Genomic DNA, 17,965 nt, shown 5'->3' with positions numbered 1-17,965 from the left:
CTGGTCCCCACCTGGAGGGGGAAAGCTTCACAAGTGGTTAAGGGGGGTTACGGGTCTCTCTATCATTTATTTATTTATTTATTTCCTTTTGTTGCCCTTGTTGTTTTATTGTTGTAGTTATTATTGTTGTTGTTTCTGATGTCGTCGTTGCTGGACAGGACAGAGAGAAATGGAGAGAGGAGGGGAAGACAGAGACAGGGAGAGAAAGATAGACACCTGCAGACCTGCTTCACCGCTTGTGAAGCGACTCCCCTGCAGGTGGGGAGCCAGGGGCTCGAACCGGGATCTTTCCGCTGGTCCTTGCCCTTTGCGCCACGTGCATTTAACCTGCTGCGCTACCGCCCGACTCCCTCTCTCTCTTTTTTTTTTTTTTACCAGAGCACTGACTGGTAGGTCTGGCTTATAGTGGTTTGGGAATTTAACTTGGAATCTTAGGCATGAGAGTCTCTCTCTCTCTCTTTTGAGATTTATTTATTTAATTTTTTTATTATTGGATAAAGAAAGAGAGAAATTGAGGGGAGGGGAAGGTAGAGAGGGAGGGAGACAGAGACACATCTGCAGCCTGGCTTCATCACCTGTGAAGATTCTTCCCCCACAGGTGGGGGGACCAGGGGCTTGGACCCAGTCCTTGTGCACTGTAACGTGTTCACTGAACCAGATGTCGCACCCCCCTCTATCTCCCACTGCCCTCTAAATTTCTCTGTCTCTATCCAATAATAAATAAATATTAAACAAAAGAACTTTCAAAAAATATTTAAAAACATTTCTCCTCCAAATGACATTAGGCTTGAACCAATTTGCCAGAACCTCAAGATCAGGGACCCTGGTTAACACAACAAGCAGAGAGAAAAGATGAGGCCATGGAGACCCCAACCACTGTGCCTTCAACTCATTCACCTTTGTACCATCTGCAAAAACAAAAATAAAACAAACAGTGAACTCAGATTTCACAAGCACCAGGCACCCAAGAGCCTGCTGTCTTATGAGAGCAAAGACCAAAGGTGAGCCAGAGTCTTCAGGCTGACTTGAAGCAGAGCCGAGAAGGCCGGGCGATTAAGCGCAGGTGGCACAAAGCACAAGGACCAGCGGAAGGATCCCGGTTCGAGTCCCCGGCTCCCCACCTGCAGGGGGGTCGCTTCACAGGCGGTGAAGCAGGTCTGCAGGTGTCTATCTTTCTCTCCTCCTCTCTGTCTTCCCCTCCACTCTTGACTTCCCTCTGTCCTATCCAACAACAATGACATCATCAACAACAACAATAATAACCACAGAAATGATAAAACAACAAGGGCAACAAAAAGGAAAAAAAATAGCCTCCAGGAGCAGTGGATTTGTGGTGCAGGCACCGAGCCCCAGCAATAACCCTGGAGGCGAAAAACAAACAAACAAACAAAACAAACAGAAAATAAACTTAGGATCTCCTATGAGCCTGCAAGTCTGGTACTCCAGCCACTGCGTGGTTCCAAGTCCATGGCTATTCATGATTTTGTTAATATTTTCTCAAAGAACCAACATAGTTAAATTTTTTTTTATTATCTTTATTTATTTATTGGATAGAGACAGCCAGAAATTGAGAGGAGGAGGGGAGAGAGAGACAGGAGAGACATCTGCAGACCTGCTTTACCACTCGCAAAGCTTTCCCCCTGTAGGTGGGGACCAGGGGCTTGAACCCAGGTCCTTGTGCATTGTAATATGTGTGCTCAACCAGGTGCACCACCACTCGGCCCCCAACATACTTTTTAAAGGCAATTTAGGATTAGAAATCTGTAGCAGGGGGGAGTCGGGCGGTAGCACAGAGGGTTAAGCGCACGTGGTGCAAAGCACAAGGACCGACATAAGGATCCCGGTTCGAGCCCCCGGCTCCCCGCCTGCAGGGGAGTCGCTTCACAGGCGGTGAAGCAGGTCTGCAGGTGTCTATCTTTCTCTCCCCCTCTCTATCTTCCCCATCTCTCTCCATTTCTCTCTGTCCTATCCAACAACGATGACATCAATAACAACAACGATAACTACAATAATAAAACAACAAGGGAAACAAAAGGGAATAAATAAAATAATAAAAAAATAAAATTAAAAAAAAAAGAAATCTGTAGCAGGGGCCAGGCAGTGGAGCACCTGGCTAAGTGCACAATTACAGTGCGCAAGGACCCGGGTTCAAGCCCCTGGTCCCCACCTGCAGGGGGAAAGTTTCACAAGTGGAGAAGCAGTGCTGCAGGAGCCTCTCTGCCTCTCTCCCTCTCTCCCCCTTCCCTCCCCTCTTAATTTCTCCCTGTCTCTGTCCAATAATAAATAAAAGACCTGTAGCAGGGTGTCCTATCTTTTGTCTGGCTTCCTCCAAATATTTCACAAGGCCCAGGTTTGTTGAAGAGAGGAAGGAAGGGGACATTACTGGAATACTAAATACTATACAGCAAGGAAGACAGAATGCTGCCACCCTCTGCCTCGAAGGAATGCAGGTCCCAGAGCGCCCTCCTCACACCCGGTAGCCCACTCTCCGCACGCATGTACCTTTCCAGCATAGTGGTGGATGATGAAGCCCTGGTTCCAGCTGTTGAAATGCTCGTGATTCCCGATCTGCATTTGAAGTTTCTGGAGCAGCGTCTGGTCAGCGCCCTCCCCCACGGCGTGCATGGTGGCGCACACATCGTCCAGGATGCTCATGATGCCGGGTGGGTTCTGAGGGGACCGAGAGGGCGGAGCCCACGTTCAGTGACTGTTCTGAGACAAGCCGTGCCTCCCTGGCCTTCCATGAAGCAGAGGAACAGTGTTCCCCTATTGGGGGTCCCATCGGGAGAGGTGGCCTTTCTTTCCTCCGAGCTACAGTGCAATTAACAGGGTTGGGGCGACAGCACAGTGGTTCTGCAAAAGACTCTTATTATGCCTGAGGTTCTGAAGTCCCAGAGTTCAAGTCTCAGCACCGCCAAGAATCAGAGCTGAGCAGTGCTCTGGTTTAAAACAAACAAACAAACAACAAAAAAGAGGATGAATAAAGAGATGATAGTTTTATCTCTTCTACCTTCCAACCCTATTGAAAAGTACAGGTTTAGGACCGGATCAAGCGGTATTAAGCACACATGGCGCAAAGCGCAAGGACCAGTGCAAGGATCCCGGTTTGAGCCCCCTGGCTCCCCTCCTGCAGGGGGTTAGCTTCATAGGCAGTGAAGCAGGTCTGCAGGTGTCTATCTTTCTATCCTGTCTTCCCTTCCTCTGTCTTCCCTTCCTCTCTCCATTTCTCTCTGCCCTATCCAACAACATCAATAACAACTATGATAATAATAACCACAACAATAATAAAACAACAAAGGCAACAAAAGGAAAAAAAAATAGCCTCCAGGAGCAGTGGATTCGTGGTGCAGACACCAAGCCCCAGCAATAATCCTGGAGGCAAAAAAAAAAAAAAAAAAGTAAAGGTTTTCCGCTGGGGAAACAGCATAATGGTTCTGCAAAAGACGTATGCCTAAGACTCTAAAGTCTCAGGATCAATCCCCAGCACCACCACAAGCCAAAGATTAGCAGGGCTCTGGTCTCTCTCTCTCTCCATCTCTCATTAAAAAATTAACGAATATATATATATATGTATATATATTCAATTAAATCAATAACCTCACCTGAGAGTGGTCATTGAGTTCCCATACCAAAGGGAGGCACAAAAAAATGGCTCAACTCCTACATGCTACTTACTGGACTTGAAGTCAAACGCGCACACACACAGATCCTTACCTGCTAACACCTGTGTATGTGAACTTAGGTTTAAAAACCCCCCAAAGCAAAAGAGAAATACTTCCCATCAACCCTTGTTCATTTCTTTTTTTGGTAAATATTTATTTATTTATTCATTCCCTTTTGTTGCCCTTTTTTTATTGTTGTAGTTATTATTGTTGTTATTGATGACGTTGTTGGATAGGATAGAGAGAAGTGGAGAGAGGAGGAGAAGACAGAGAGGGGGAGAGAAAGATAGATTACCTGCAGACCTGCTTCACCGCCTGTGAAGTGACTCCCCTGCAGGTATCTGGAACCGGGATCCTTGTGCCGGTCCCTGTGCTTTGCGCCACCTGCGCTTAACCTGCTGAGTTACCGCCTGACTCTGAGATTTTTTTTTTTTTTGTCACCAGGGTTATCACTGCCTACACAACAAACAAATCCATTGATTCTGGTGGCCATTTCCCTCCCACCACCCCCCTTTTACTTGACAGGACAGAGAGACACTTGCAGACCTGCTTCACTGCTCCTGAACTTTCTACCTTGTAGGTGAGGACCATAGGCTTGAGCCCAGATCTTTGCACATGGTAACAGATGCCCTCAATCCTCTGTGCCACCACCCCACCCAGACTCATCTATGTATATTTTTTACTTTGTTCAGCTTGAGGCTTTTATTTAAAAAGAACAAATCCCTCCAGCCCCTCATAGAGATCTATGTCTACATCCATTTAATTTTCTTGTGAATAATTTCTTTTTAAAATTTTTTTTAAGGGAGTCAGCAGTAGCGCAGCGGGTTAAGCTCACGTGGTGCAAAGCTCAAGGACCAGCATAAGGATCCCGGTTCAAGCCCCAGGCTCCCCACCTGCAGGGGAGTCACTCCACAGGCGGTGAAGCAGGTCTGAAGGTGTCTGTCTTTCTCTCCCCCTATCTGTCTTCCCCTCTTCTCTCCATTTCTCTCTGTCCTATCTAACAACAATGACATCAATATCAACAATAATAATTACAAAAATAATAAGAATCAACAAGGGCAACAAAAGGGAAAATAAATAAATAAAAGTTTTAAAAAATATTTATTTATTAGAGACAGAGAAATTGAGAGGGGAGGGGAAGATCAAGAAGGAGAGACCTGCTTCACCAATAGTGAAGTATCCTCACTGCAGGTGGGGAGCAGGGGCTCGAACCTGGGTCCTTGTGAAATATATATATATATGTATATATTTATAAAACATGTACACTCAACCAGATGCTCCACCACCCGGCCCATTTTACTTTTTAAATAATCTCTAAGGCTAAAGAACCAGAGGCTGTGTGGATGTCCCAGAAGGCAGGGCTGATTTAACGACTTCCTATCACATGCCACCAACAGAAATGTCATCTGTTGCACGGCCAGTAGGAAGTCCCACCGGTAAGCTCGCAGGTGTATGTGCCTGTTCACTGTAAGAGCAAACCTCTCCTGCTCTAGTTCCGCACACAAGTGCTAGACACCACAGTCATATAATGGCTGTGAATTCTCTGCGAATCATAGCTGTCCTCTGGCCGCTTCATAAACCGCTGACACCAGGAACAAAAACGCCCTTCACAGAAACGCACGGGCAGCAAGTGACCCTCCTCAGATACTCACAACTTTGTTCTCTATGAGGTCACAGACGATTTTGTTATTAAAATACTCGATGGGGGTCCACCGGATTCCCTCTTGAACATACTCTTCCTGTGGGACAGAAGGCAGGCGTGTTACATTATTGCCAAGTCAACATTAGCTGGCCGGTCCGGAGGGACATGGAAGTCACAGAAATCACCATGCGGGAAAAACCCGAAATGTCCATCAGCACAGAGCTTGCAACATACAACTTGGTTTTTCCTGATACAGATAGGGGGCCAGGCAGTGGTGCATGTGGTTAAACATACATAAACTAAGTGCAGGGACCTGTGCAAGGACCTGGGTTCGAGCCCCCTGTCCCCTACCTGCAGGGGGAACGCTTAATTTATTATTTTACCAGGGCACTGCTCAGTTCTGAGTTACGGTGGTATGGGGGAGTGAACCTGGGGTTTTGGAGCTTCAGGCATGAGAGTCTCTTTGCATAATCATTATGCTACCTACCATTTAATTTTATTTTTATTGCCACCAGGGTTATCGCTGGGGCTAATCCACTACTCTGGATAGCTTTCTTTCTTTCTTCCTTTCTTTCTTACTCTGGGTAGCTATTTCTTCCTTCCTTCCTTCCTTCCTTCCTTCCTTCCTTCCTTCCTTCCTTCCTATCTCATTTGATAGGACAGAGAGAAACTGTAAGAAGAGAGGAAAAAGGGAGGGAGTGAGAAAGATAAACACCTGCAAACCTGCTTTACCTGCAGGTGGGGACTGGAGGCTTGACCCCAGGTTCTTGCACATTGGGACATATGCATTCACCTGGTGTACCACCACCCACCCCATTTTTTTTTAATGCAGTACTGGGGAATGAATTCAGGACCTTGTCTGTATTGCATGAGGTACTGGGTTCATGCTCCAGTGCTGGCACTCTCCCAGGTGAACGATCTTGGAAGTCCTCCTTTTATTAGAGAGCCTTATTTAGTCTTTTATTCAACATTAGGAGAGAGACAGAGATCGATGACATAGCTAGCTAGCTAGGTAGCTAGAGACTGACACGGGTACTTTGTTCTTGGCCTTGAGAATAGAAAAACATAGTATAAAAAAAGAACCAGGACAAGACTTTAAGAAGAAGCTGTAAGAGACACATGCCCCTCAAAACAGAGATAAAACGTCAGCTTTGCTATAGCACCACGTACGTTGGAAGATACAGAGCGGAGCTAATCTTGCAAATCAGGTTACCCCTTTGCAACTCAATTTGGGCCATAGTCAGTGAGTCACAAAGCCGCAAAAGCCAAGCCAGTCAGAAGTCTAACTTCACAGCATTATCTGCTCCAAAGCAACGTCTTGCATCTGGTGTTTCTGCCTCCTAGACAAGAATGTCACCATGGCATATGGTTTTCCTGCCTGAACATTTTCCTAATACACGACCAATTTGAATTGGTTACCCAAAGAGAGACATCTATACCCCAGGACCAAAACAAACTGTGCACAAAACAAAATGGGGTGGGGGGGTGGTTTATTTACCTGTTCCGCCTTCAGCGTCAGCTCGATAAAAATCTGCTGTAATTTTTCATTAACAAAGTTGATACAAAACTGTTCAAAGCCGTTTTTCTGGAAAACAAAACAAAAAAACCAAAAAGACCTTGCATGTAAGTTTCGGTGCAACATCATTTACAAGTCATTTCTTGAATGATTTCTCAAGCTGTCTCAATGTAAAAGCCTTAGTGGAAGCTTGTGTAGAAAGTGGCATAGTTTATATTTAGGAGAAACTAATTTGGTAAAGGTACATGAAGAACTCACAAAGACAAAATTAATGAGATGCAGTGGCTTCTCCCCCCCCTCCCCCCCCCCCCCTTGCGTAGAATGATTTCAAGCCCAGCAGAATGCATAACTCTCCCCTTGGAATATATCCAGAATAGACTTCCTAGCTTCATCCCACCCAAAGGTCCCTAATTTCATCTGCTCTATTTCTGTCTTTGGGTTCCTGTTTATTAAACAGTCTATCCTGCTTTATATCTTACTGCCTTTCAGCCACCCAGTTGCAGATGCTGCTATGATTCCACCCTGACCTCCCTGGGCAGTCAACCTCACCAATGTGTCCTGGAACCTCACGTCTCCAGCGCCCTACCCCACTAAAGGAAGATAGAAATAGGCTGGGGGTATGGATCCACCTGCCAACATCCATGTCTAACAGAGAAGAAATTCCAGAAGCCAGAACTCCCACCTTCTGCACCCCATAAAGAATTTTGGTCCATACTCCCAGAGGGATAAAGAATAGGGAAGTTTCCAATGAAGAGAATGGGACATGGGATTCTCGGTGGGAACTGTGTGGAATTATACCCCTGCTATCTTACAGTCTTGCTAATCATTATTAAATCACTAATAAAAGTTTTTAAAAAATGCCTAACTCTGCCAGTCTTACCTGGAATATTTCAAAGCCATAGATGTCCAGGACTCCAATGTTATATTCTTCATGGTCCTTCTCCATGGCTTTGTTGATGGACTAGGAGAAAGTAAGCAATGGGGAATTAACGACATCCCAGTCATATTAAAAAGGGGGTGGTGGTGGTGGCACCTGGTTGAGCACACATGTTACAATGTGCAAAGGACCTGGGTTTGAGGCGCAGGTCCCCACCTGCAGGGGGAAAGCTTTGTGAGTGGTGAAGCAGTGTTGCAAGTCTCTCTCTCCCTCTCTATCACCCCCTCCCCTCTTGATCTCTGGCTGTCTCTATCCAATAAATAAATAAAGATAATAAAAAAGGGGGGATGGAGTGGGGGTGAGTGGGAGATTATACCCAGTGAACATGGCCAACTGCTAGAAACAGGATGCCCTGAAGATAGGGAGTTTGCAGTTTTAAACACGTCTCAGTGCAACATTAAGTGCTTTGGGAAAGCATAAGGATCTGAAAAAACTACTATAGTAGGAAAAAATAATAATAAAGGATTGCTTAATGAGATAAGCCATTCATTCCTGGCAGAGCCAGTTATTCTCACAAAGTCTTAGAGCCATTTTATAACAACGGGAAATATCACTTCTTTTTATTTTATTTTTTTAATCTTTATTTTTTTGATAGAGATACCCAGAGATTGAGATGGGGAGATAGAGAGGGAGAGAGACAGACACCTGCAACCCTGCTTCACCACTCGTGAAGCTTTCCCCCTGCAGGTGGGGACCGAGGGCTCAAACCTGGACCCTTGCTCACTGTAAACACATGCACTCAACCAGGTGCGCCACCACCCGGCCCCAATATCACTTCTTTTTTTTTTTTTCCTCCAGGGTTATTGCTGGACTCGGTGCCTGCACCATGAATCCACCGCTCCTGGAGGCCATTTTTCCCCCCTTTTGTTGCCCTTGTTGTTGTAGCCTAGTTGTGGTTATTATTATTACCATTGTTGATGTTGTTCATTGTTGGATAGGACAGAGAGAAATGGAGAGAGGAGGGGAAGACAGAGAGGGGGAGAGAAAGACAGACACCTGCAGACCTGCTTCACCGCCTGTGAAGCGACTCCCCTGTAGGTGGGGAGCCGGGGGCTCCAACCGGGATCCTTACGCCGGTCCCTGCGCTTTGCGCCACGTGCGCTTAACCCACTGCGCTACTGCCTGACTCCTTATTATTATTATTATTACCACCACTACCACTATTGATAGAGGCAGAGAGAGTTAAAGAGATACAGCAGCATAGCTTCCTTCAATCTGCTCTTGGAGCTAAGTTTGAAACTGGGTCGCACACATGATGAAGCAGCACACTGTCAAAGCCAGGCTGCCTTTTCCTTCCTTCTTTCTTCTCTTCCTCCTTCCCTCTCTCTCTTCCTATTTGGTAAGACAGAGGGAATGTGAGAGGGAGTGGGGAAGATAGAGAGGGAGTAAGACACCTGCAGACCTGCTTGTGAAGCTTCCTCCCTGCTGGTGGGGACCAGGGGCTTGAACCTGGGTCCTTGCTTACAGTTATGTGTAGGCTCAACCACTTATGCCACCATCTGGCTTCCACCCTCAATGCACTGCTCAGCTCTGGCTTATGTTGATACTCTGGATTGAACCGGGGACCTTAGAGGCTCAGGCATGAGAGCCTTCTGTATAACCATTATGCTATCTCTTTACTCCCCCACCCTTGAATCTTTTTTTCTTTTTTCTACCTCCAGGGTTATTACTGGGGCTCGATGCCTGCACTACTTGCCTTTTGTTGACCTTGCTGTTGTGGTTACTATTATTGCTGTTATTGCTGTTGGATAGGACAGAGAGACATGGAGAGAGGAGGGGAAGACAGAGAGGGGGAGAGAAAGACAGATACCTGCAGACCTGCTTCACCACTCATGAAGTGACCCCCCCCTGCAGGTGGGGAGCTGGAGGCTCGAATCAACCGGTCCTTGCGCTTCACGCCATGTGCGTTTAACCCGCTGTGCTACCACGCAAGCCCCCCCCCAATTTATTTTATAAATAAATAAATTAATCAAGCTTTAAAAAAAAAGAGCTCGACACAGAAACAGAATCCTCAGTAGCTCCACTCATGTAGCCTAAGATGAGGCATCAAGGACAGCAGTCAGGCTGAGCTGACTCACATCGACCAAGAAGTCGAAGACGCGGGCGTGCAGGGCCTTGGCGAGCGCGTCCCGGGTGTAGCAGGCCTGCTCCACATTGAGGGTGACGTGGATGGACTCTGACTTGCCTCCCCACTTGCTGTCCATCTGCCGGCTGGTGAGCTTCTCCTTCAGCCTGTCTTGATTGATCCCCAGGAGGTAGGCGGGAAAAGCCAAAACTACCGAAAACAAGAAAGAACACAATGGTCTTTCAGAACCTTCACGGCTCACTTCACAAATGCCAAGACACCTATGGGGGGGACACGTACGGGAGGCCAGCTGTGGCCCTGGGAGTTTTCACTCCGTTCACCGGTGACCCAGCGTGCCTCGTGCCGCTTGGGCTCGCCCGATTGTCCTAGGACGTGAGTCAATTCCTAGGACTGGGAAGGCCAATCACACAGACCAGTGACCCAGAAGGATGGCAAACCAAGCCCTCCTACTGAGATCCCAGCTACATGGTCAGCTTTCCAGATCTGCAGCAGGACTGCCGGGAAGGAATTAAATGAAGAAAATTTCCAGCTAGGTTTCCTTGCTTTCTGGTACAATATTTATACCACCTCAGTCTCAAAGAGCTTGATAACATCAAATTCGTTAGTATGACCAACTACATATTTATCAAGAGCTTACCCTGTGTGGGGTTTCTTAAGTCTTTCTTTCTTTCTTTCTTTCTTTCTTTCTTTCTTTCTTTCTTTCTTAACCAGAGTACTGCTCAGCTCTGGCTTATGGTGATGCTAGGGATTGAACCTGCGACATCGGAGACTCAGGAAGTAAAGTCATTTTGCTTAACCATTATGTGTTATCCCCAGTCCCCATGTGGGGTTTCTCAAGAGAGAACAGGACTTAACACCCCGAAAAAAATCCATATATATATTTACGGGTCCACTGTTCACTGTCACTAAGGCAGAGAAGCCGCCTTTACCATATCAGAGCTCCGGAGACACATGATGGCCAGCAGCAGAGGGACTCCCTTTGACAAAAGTCCAGGGGAGCAGAATCCAGTGTCTTCACTGACCCAGGGTTCTTTCCCTCAGCTTAGGGGTATTGCTGACACAAATGTTTGGGACCCTGGCTCTGGACTCCTTACAGCTGAATCCCGCCTCTGCAGAGAAGGGCAAGGAATTGGGTTGGAGCTTCAAATCCTCATCTGCAAGGAAGATGCTTCACAAGCGGTAAAGCAGGTCTGCAGGTGTCTTATCTCTCTCTCTCTCTCTCCCTCCCTCTCCCTCTGTATCTCCTTCTCTGCTCTCAATTTCTCTCTATCCTATACAATTAAAAACGTGTGTGTGTGGGGGGGGGGGGTGGATGGTGCACCTGGTTGAGTGCACATGTCACAATGTGTACTGACCTGGGTTCAAGCCCCCGGTCCACATCTGCAGGGGGAAAGCTTTGTGAGTGGTGAAGAAGCAGTGCTGTAGGTGTCTCTCTCCCTCACTATCACCCCCTTCCCTCTTGATTTCTGGCTGTCTCTATCCAATAAATAAATAAAGATAATTAAAAAAAAAAAAAGAAAAAAATGGCCCCGAGGAGCTGTGGATATCTAGTGCCAGCCCCGAGCCCCAGCAATGAGCCTGAAGACCAAACAAAAAACATTAACACATGAATGAAAATAATGGCCTGGGAGGCCACTCCACAGTGGTACTGGGCATGCGGGTCCCCCGGACTCATCCCCCTGGGGGTCGCTTCACGTGTGGTGTGAAGGTGTCTATCTTTCTCTCTCTTTTTTTTTCCAATTTTTAAAAATTATTTATTGGATAGAGACAGTCAGAAATCAAGAGGGAAGGGGGTGATAGAGAGGGAGAGAGACAGAGAAACACCTGCAGCCGTGCTTTACCACACAGAAAGTTTTCCTCCTGCAGGTGGGGATTGGGGACTCGAACCTGGGTCCTTGAGCATTGTAATACATGCGCTCAACCAAGTGCGCCACCACCCGGTCCCCCTCTTTCTATCTTCTCCTCCCCTCTCAATTTCTCTCTGTCCTATGCAAAAAAAATTTAAAATGGCCTCCAGGAGCAGTGGATTTGTAGTGCAGCACCGAGCCCCAGCGATAAACCTGGAGGCAAAAATAAATAAATAAAGGAAATAAAAGAAAATAAGATAAAATTAAAGTTTAGATGTGTGTGGCCCATGTCCAAGCCCAATGTCAGCACAGTAAAGGAGGCTTAGATGCTATGCTTCCTTTCACTCTCTCTTAAAATGGAAAGAAAGTGTCTAGAGTGGAACTCTCCTAACTTGCTTTGGAAACAATCCCATGCTGTGATTGTCATGGGCTAGTTTTTTTTTTTCTTCTTCACTATTTTATTAGTGATTTAACATTGATTTATAACTTTTTAAAAAATATTTATTTATTCCCTTTTGTTGCCCTTGTTGTTTTATTGTTGTAGTTATTATTGTTGTTGTCGTTGTTGGATAGGACAGAGAGAAATGGAGAGAGGGAGGGGAAGACAGAGAGGAGGAGAGAAAGATAGACACCTGCAGACCTGCTTCACCACCTGTGAAGACTCCCCTGCAGGTGGGGAGCCGGGGTTCGAACTGGGATCCTTTTGCGGGTCCTTGTGCTTTGCACCACCTGCGCTTAACCCGCTGCGCTACAGCCCGACTCCCACTGGCTGCTTTTAAAAGGCTGACGCCACTCTGGAGTAGTCGACCAGAGTTACACAGAACACAAAAGGGCTGCTAAAAAGTAATGTCTCAGCACTTCCATGAGGTCAGACGCTCACTGCTGCATCAAGAGTTAAAAAAAAAACAACAAAAAAAACTGAGCTGTACGAAGTGCAAGGACCAGCGTAAGGATCCCGGTTCGAGGCCCGGGCTCCCCACCTGCAGGAGAGTCGCTTCACAGGCGGTGAAGCAGGTCTGCAGGTGTCTGTCTTTCTCTCCCCCTTTCTCAATTTCTCTCTGTCCTATCCAACAACAGCAATAACAACAACAATAACCACAGCAATGATAAAACAACAAGGGCAACAAAAGGGGAAAAAAATGGTCTCCAGGAGCCGTGGATTTGTGGTGTAGGCGCCGAGCCCTGGCAATAGCCATGGAGGCAAAAAAAAAAAAAAAAAAAAACGGAGCTGGACTGATTTTCTTGTGTAAATCTGAAATGGAGAAAGAATGAGACGCCAAGGCCAAAAAGATGTAACAAAGCAAAATTCCGCTTTGCCATTTTCAAACATCAGCAAGGAACACGTGGTGTGTCTGCCGTTGGCGCTGGGGTCCTGTGCTTTCTCATCATTACGGATGGGGACAGGAGGGCCACTGCCACTTCGGGTTAAGCGCACATGGTACCAAGTGCAAGGACCGGCATGAGGATCCCGGTTCGAGCCCCTGGCTCCCCACTTGCAGGGGAGTCACTTCACAGGCAGTGAAGCAGGTCTGCAGGTGTCTGTCTTTCTCTCCCCCTCTCTTGTCTTCCCCTCCACTCTCCATTTCTCTCTGTCCTATCCAACAACGACAACAGTAATAATAATAATTACGACAAAAATAAAAAAATTAAAAAAAGAAAAGAAAGCCACTAATTGCATTGGTAATGTGGGAAGACATACATGGCTGTCGGGATTCTCAGGAACTTAAAAATATCACACCCAGGGAATTCTATCGTTCTATACGTTTAAGGTCAGGGAGCAACAAAATTGGTTGTTATGAATGATGACTATGCCTCAGTAGTCCAGCCACAATGGGTTTCTCAGCACTGCTCCCCTCTATGGCACTATAGCCAGGGGGCTGGGTGGTGGTGCACCCTGGTAAGCACACATACCACCAGGCCCAACCACTCAACTCGGCACCTTCAGGGGGCGGGGCTTAGGTGGGGGGAGGATGATTGACAAGCAGTGAAACCAGTCTGCAAGTGTTTTATCTTTGTCTCTCCCCTCTCAATCTCTCAGTTCTAGCTAATAAAATTAAGGGGGGGGGGGCAGAGAGGAAAACATTGGCTGCCAGCGGCAGTGGCTTTATAGTGTAGCCCCAGTGATAACCCTAGCGGCAGTTAACATACAACAGTCAGAGAAAATCTGTTTCCTCTCTCTATAAGGCACAGGCCAGCACTTCTCTCTATACACTTATCCCACGGTTATTCTAGAACATAATACAGACGGCAAAAATCAGGCTATGGCCCCAGTATTAGGGCAGATATTCTTCTTGTGCAGGGATAGAGAGAGCAGAAAGCACAGCCCAACTCTGGCTTATGGCGGTGCCAGGGGTTGAACCTGGGACCTTGGAGACTCTGAGTAACCATTACGCTGCCCCTAACCCTGTTTCTATTTTCTTGCGTGGTGTTGGAGAGAGAACCCAGGGACGCATGCAGATCAATACTTAGTCCCTGACCGGACCAACTTTTTTTTTTTTTTTTCCGTTCTCAGAATGAAAGACAGTGAGGGAGAGAGCAAAGCAAAGCACTGTTCCACCACTCAGGGTACTTGCTGCTCCCACAGGATGCCAGGACTCGAACCCAGAGCCTCATACACTCCAGACAAAAGTTCTCACACTCAGCCACCTCCTGGGCCCAGGAAACAGTGGATGATTGGTTAAACAAACAAACAAAAATGTTAAGGTCCAGCCAGTCTCAGCCCTGGTGGAAATCCACACAGCTATAAAAAGGCCACAGTGCCTTAAAATAAAGAAAACCTCGAGGCAGGGCATTTCCGGGCACTGCCAAGCCAGGGCCTGGCCCAGTTGGCCAAGAAAGCTGTTAGTCTGGACATCAGTGTGCAGTGAGCCACTGTTTGGCTGGAGCACCCGGGGTCAAAAGCTCCCGTGTCAGGGCTGTGTTTGCTTTTCAGCACAGAGCAGCAGGGATGGGTTGTGCCACCCCCAGAAGGCAAGAGAAACCCCCAGTGGGCTCCCACAGAAACAGTCAAGAGCCCCAAACTGTGAACATGGGAAATCTGACAATTCTTCTGGGTGTGGCCAAGAATCCCAGGAACAGAGCTATTATTACCGCTGGTCACATTTCCAGACCTGATTTATCGTTTTATACCCCCATGTCCTCCCCTGCTGAACATAATTCATTTCTCTCTTTATCAGACAGACATCAGAAGTTAACAGAACTTCCCTCTCTCCCTCTCTCTCTCTCTTTTTATCACAAAAGCAACAAAGATATATATATATGGGCCTTATTTGGAATGGAAATAACATGTCTGCAATGTCAGCAACGAGTGGGTTACTATTTATGACCAGGTTCTAAAATTATCCACCAGGAAGAATGCTGAGAAAGGAAGAAATGTCTTCCTGGGTGGTGGAGGATGTGTGTAGGCTCTGAGAGCAGCGTGGGAGGCCTTAGGTGCCCCGGAGACTGGAGTCACAGGCATAACCAGGGACCCGACTGATTCTCCAAGAATACAAGCGGTCACTGAGACCTTCAGTCTCTGACCGATACCGATGTGACTATTAATGGCCGCCTTTAGGCCGGGGAGACAGCGGGTGGTGATCCCGACTTGCAAGCCTGAGGCTCCTGGTTGGATCCCTGGTTCTGTATGTACCACAGTGATGCTCTGGCGTTCTGTCCCAATAAATAAAGTAAATCTAGAGGGGGGAGAGGGAAAAAGAATGTAGGAAAGAAAGGAGGGAAGATCACTAGTCAAACCAACCTAGTAGCCCATGTACATCCCTCCCCTCCACCCTGTTTTTTCAGAATTCCAGCTCTGATTCCTTCATCGCGACACCAAGGTCTGGGTGCTCTCTGTGGTCAACATCTATCCTGCCACTGACTCTTCAGGCCTTTCACGAGATGGGAGTGCCTGGTGTCATCAGTTACAGAAAAGATTTTTAATAAGGAGACAACTCTTTGGAGTCCCTGCTCTAATTGTCATCAGTTAGAGATCATTCTATATTTAAAAAGTTTTGTTTACTTCTTCCTTCAGCCATTTTTTTTTAAATAGAGAGAGCGAAGTTGAGAGGGAAGGGAGAGATGGGAGGGGGGAGAGAGAAAGAGACAGAGGGAGAGAAAGGAACACCTGCTGCCTTGCTTTACGGCTTGTGAAGCTCCTGCCCTTGCAAATGGGGACCAGAGGCTTGAACCTGGGTCCTTTTAAACACTGTAACCTGTACCTTCTACTAGGTGTGCCGGCACCAAGTCCCTGATCATCGTGTTTTTATAACAAGATGTGGAAAACTGCCTGGTTTCCTAGAGCTCGTCTGTCTGTCTATCTATCCTTTATCATCAGTGGGGCTTCAAAGCTCCAGGGTTATTATTTTTTTTAATAGAAATAGACAGGAAGGGGCAGTAGCCCAGCGGTTTAAGCACACATGGCGCAAAGCGCAAGGACTGGAGGAAGGATCCAGGTTCGAGCCCCCGGCTCCCCACCTGCAGGGGGGTTGGGGGGTCAACTCACAAGACTATAAATCCAGCTTCAATCCCCAGGACCTGGGGCAAATAAAGTCAGGGAGTCGGGCTGTAGCGCAGCAGGTTAAGCGCAGGTGGCGCAAAGCACAAGGACCGACATAAGGATCCCGGTTCGAACCCCGGCTCCCCACCTGCAGGGGAGTTGCTTCACAGGCGGTGAAGCAGGTCTGCAGGTGTCTGTCTTTCTCTCCTCCTCTCTGTCTTCCCCTCCTCTCTCCATTTCTCTCTGTCCTATCCAACAACGACGACAACAACAATAATAAAACAACAAGGGCAACAAAAGGGAATAAATAAAATATTAAAAAAAAAAGAAATAGACAGGAAGGCAGACAATGGAAGAAAGAAAGCACAACACTGAAGCTTCCTCCAGTGCAGAAGGGGCTGGGCTTGAACCTGCCTGGTGCACATTGTAAAGCAGTGCACTATCCAAGAGAGCTATTTTGATGGCCTCTCTCAAAGTTTAAACAACAGAACCAAATGCATTTATCTGTGCTATGGCATATGCCAGAGAGAGGAAAGAGAGGGAGAGGGAAAGGGGGAGAGAGAGAGAGGGAGAGGATGAATAGCACGTAAGTTTGCTTCAAAGCAGTAGGGGTCAGGCTCAAACGTGGGTCACATACATGGCAGACAAGCACACTCTCCAAGTGAGCTATTCCTACGCCCCCAAACGAGACCGTTTTAGACAGCAAGACACCTGGGCTGAGATGGAAGTGAAGCCAAGTCGCGGGGGCCCTGGGACGGGAGCCAGACAAGTGTCCTTCCCCTGCCTCACCCAGCCACCCCGGCCACTCACACTCTTCACTCTCCACGGCCGCGTAGTTGCCCACTTCCTTGAAGCTGATGTTTCCCAGGTGGAGGATGCCGGCCACTATCTGCAGCACCAGCGTCTGCTCCTCGGCGAAGATTCCGATGACGTTCATGGCGTGCTGTAGGAGAGAAGGGTTGTCTATCAGCTGGTGGGCAAAGGTGCCCGGAGCTGAGGCTGGGCTGGATGTGCCCCAGTGGCCGAAGTCCCTCTAAGGCTTGCTGTAGATTCCGGAAGGACAGAGACTCAAAGACCTTGTTGTTTATTTAGAGAGAGAGAAAGCCCAGAGCACCGTTCTGGTACAGGCGGTGCTGAGGCTCGAACCCAGGGCCTCAGACATGCAATCTTGTTCACTCTTCACTTTCTGGTCACTAGGAAGCCTATTCCTAATTTTGGGTCGTATTATTATTATTATTATTATTATATTTTACATTTTATTTATTTATTATTGGATAGAGACAGAGAGAAGCTGAGAGGGTAGGGGAGATAGGGAGAGAGACAGAGAGACACCTGTAGCCTTGGTGAAGCTTTCCCCTCTGCAGATGGGGACCAGGGACTTGAACCTGCATCCTTGTGCACTGTAATATGTGCGCTTAATCATGATACAGTTATGGTGAGTTATGATATAGACAGAGAGAAGCAGGGAAAGAGATAGGGAGAGAGACAGAGAGACACCTGCAGCCTGCTACAGGGATTATGAGGCCCCCCATTGCAGCTTAGGGTCCGGGTCTTGAACTCTGGTCCTTGTGCATGGTGACTTGTGTGCTTTACCAAGCCCATCTCACCCGGCCCCTAGGAAGCATATCCAAATGGAGCAGTGGCAATACACAAAGCCCACTGCAACTCCTTCTCCAAGTGGATGTGGAGATCCCTGTCTAGAATGAACTTGCAAAAGAATATTGACTACAGAAAGCCAAGAGATCAAAGAGGATCATGCTTACAAAATGTCGTTTTGAAAAAAAAAATCGCTCAAATG

General features: G+C 47.3%; 1 protein-coding gene across 1 annotated transcript in view; it reads right to left on the bottom strand.

Annotated features, from left to right (window-relative positions):
* The window catches only part of MYO1E (myosin IE), a 221,547-nt gene that overhangs the window by 59,685 nt on the left and 143,897 nt on the right, over positions 1-17,965 (bottom strand). The window contains exons 9-14 of the mRNA XM_016192846.2: positions 16,978-17,110; positions 9,836-10,032; positions 7,701-7,781; positions 6,803-6,889; positions 5,315-5,401; positions 2,503-2,670 (exon numbers count right to left, since the gene is read on the bottom strand). Of these exons, the coding sequence (XP_016048332.1) occupies positions 2,503-2,670; positions 5,315-5,401; positions 6,803-6,889; positions 7,701-7,781; positions 9,836-10,032; positions 16,978-17,110 (753 nt within the window). The remainder of the gene's footprint in view (positions 1-2,502; positions 2,671-5,314; positions 5,402-6,802; positions 6,890-7,700; positions 7,782-9,835; positions 10,033-16,977; positions 17,111-17,965) is intronic.

This window comes from Erinaceus europaeus, chromosome 16 (assembly GCF_950295315.1).
Source record: "Erinaceus europaeus chromosome 16, mEriEur2.1, whole genome shotgun sequence".
Classification (NCBI taxonomy): Eukaryota; Metazoa; Chordata; class Mammalia; order Eulipotyphla; family Erinaceidae; genus Erinaceus; species Erinaceus europaeus.
Note: the sequence above shows the minus strand (reverse complement) of the source record. Positions and strands in the feature narration are given on the sequence as shown.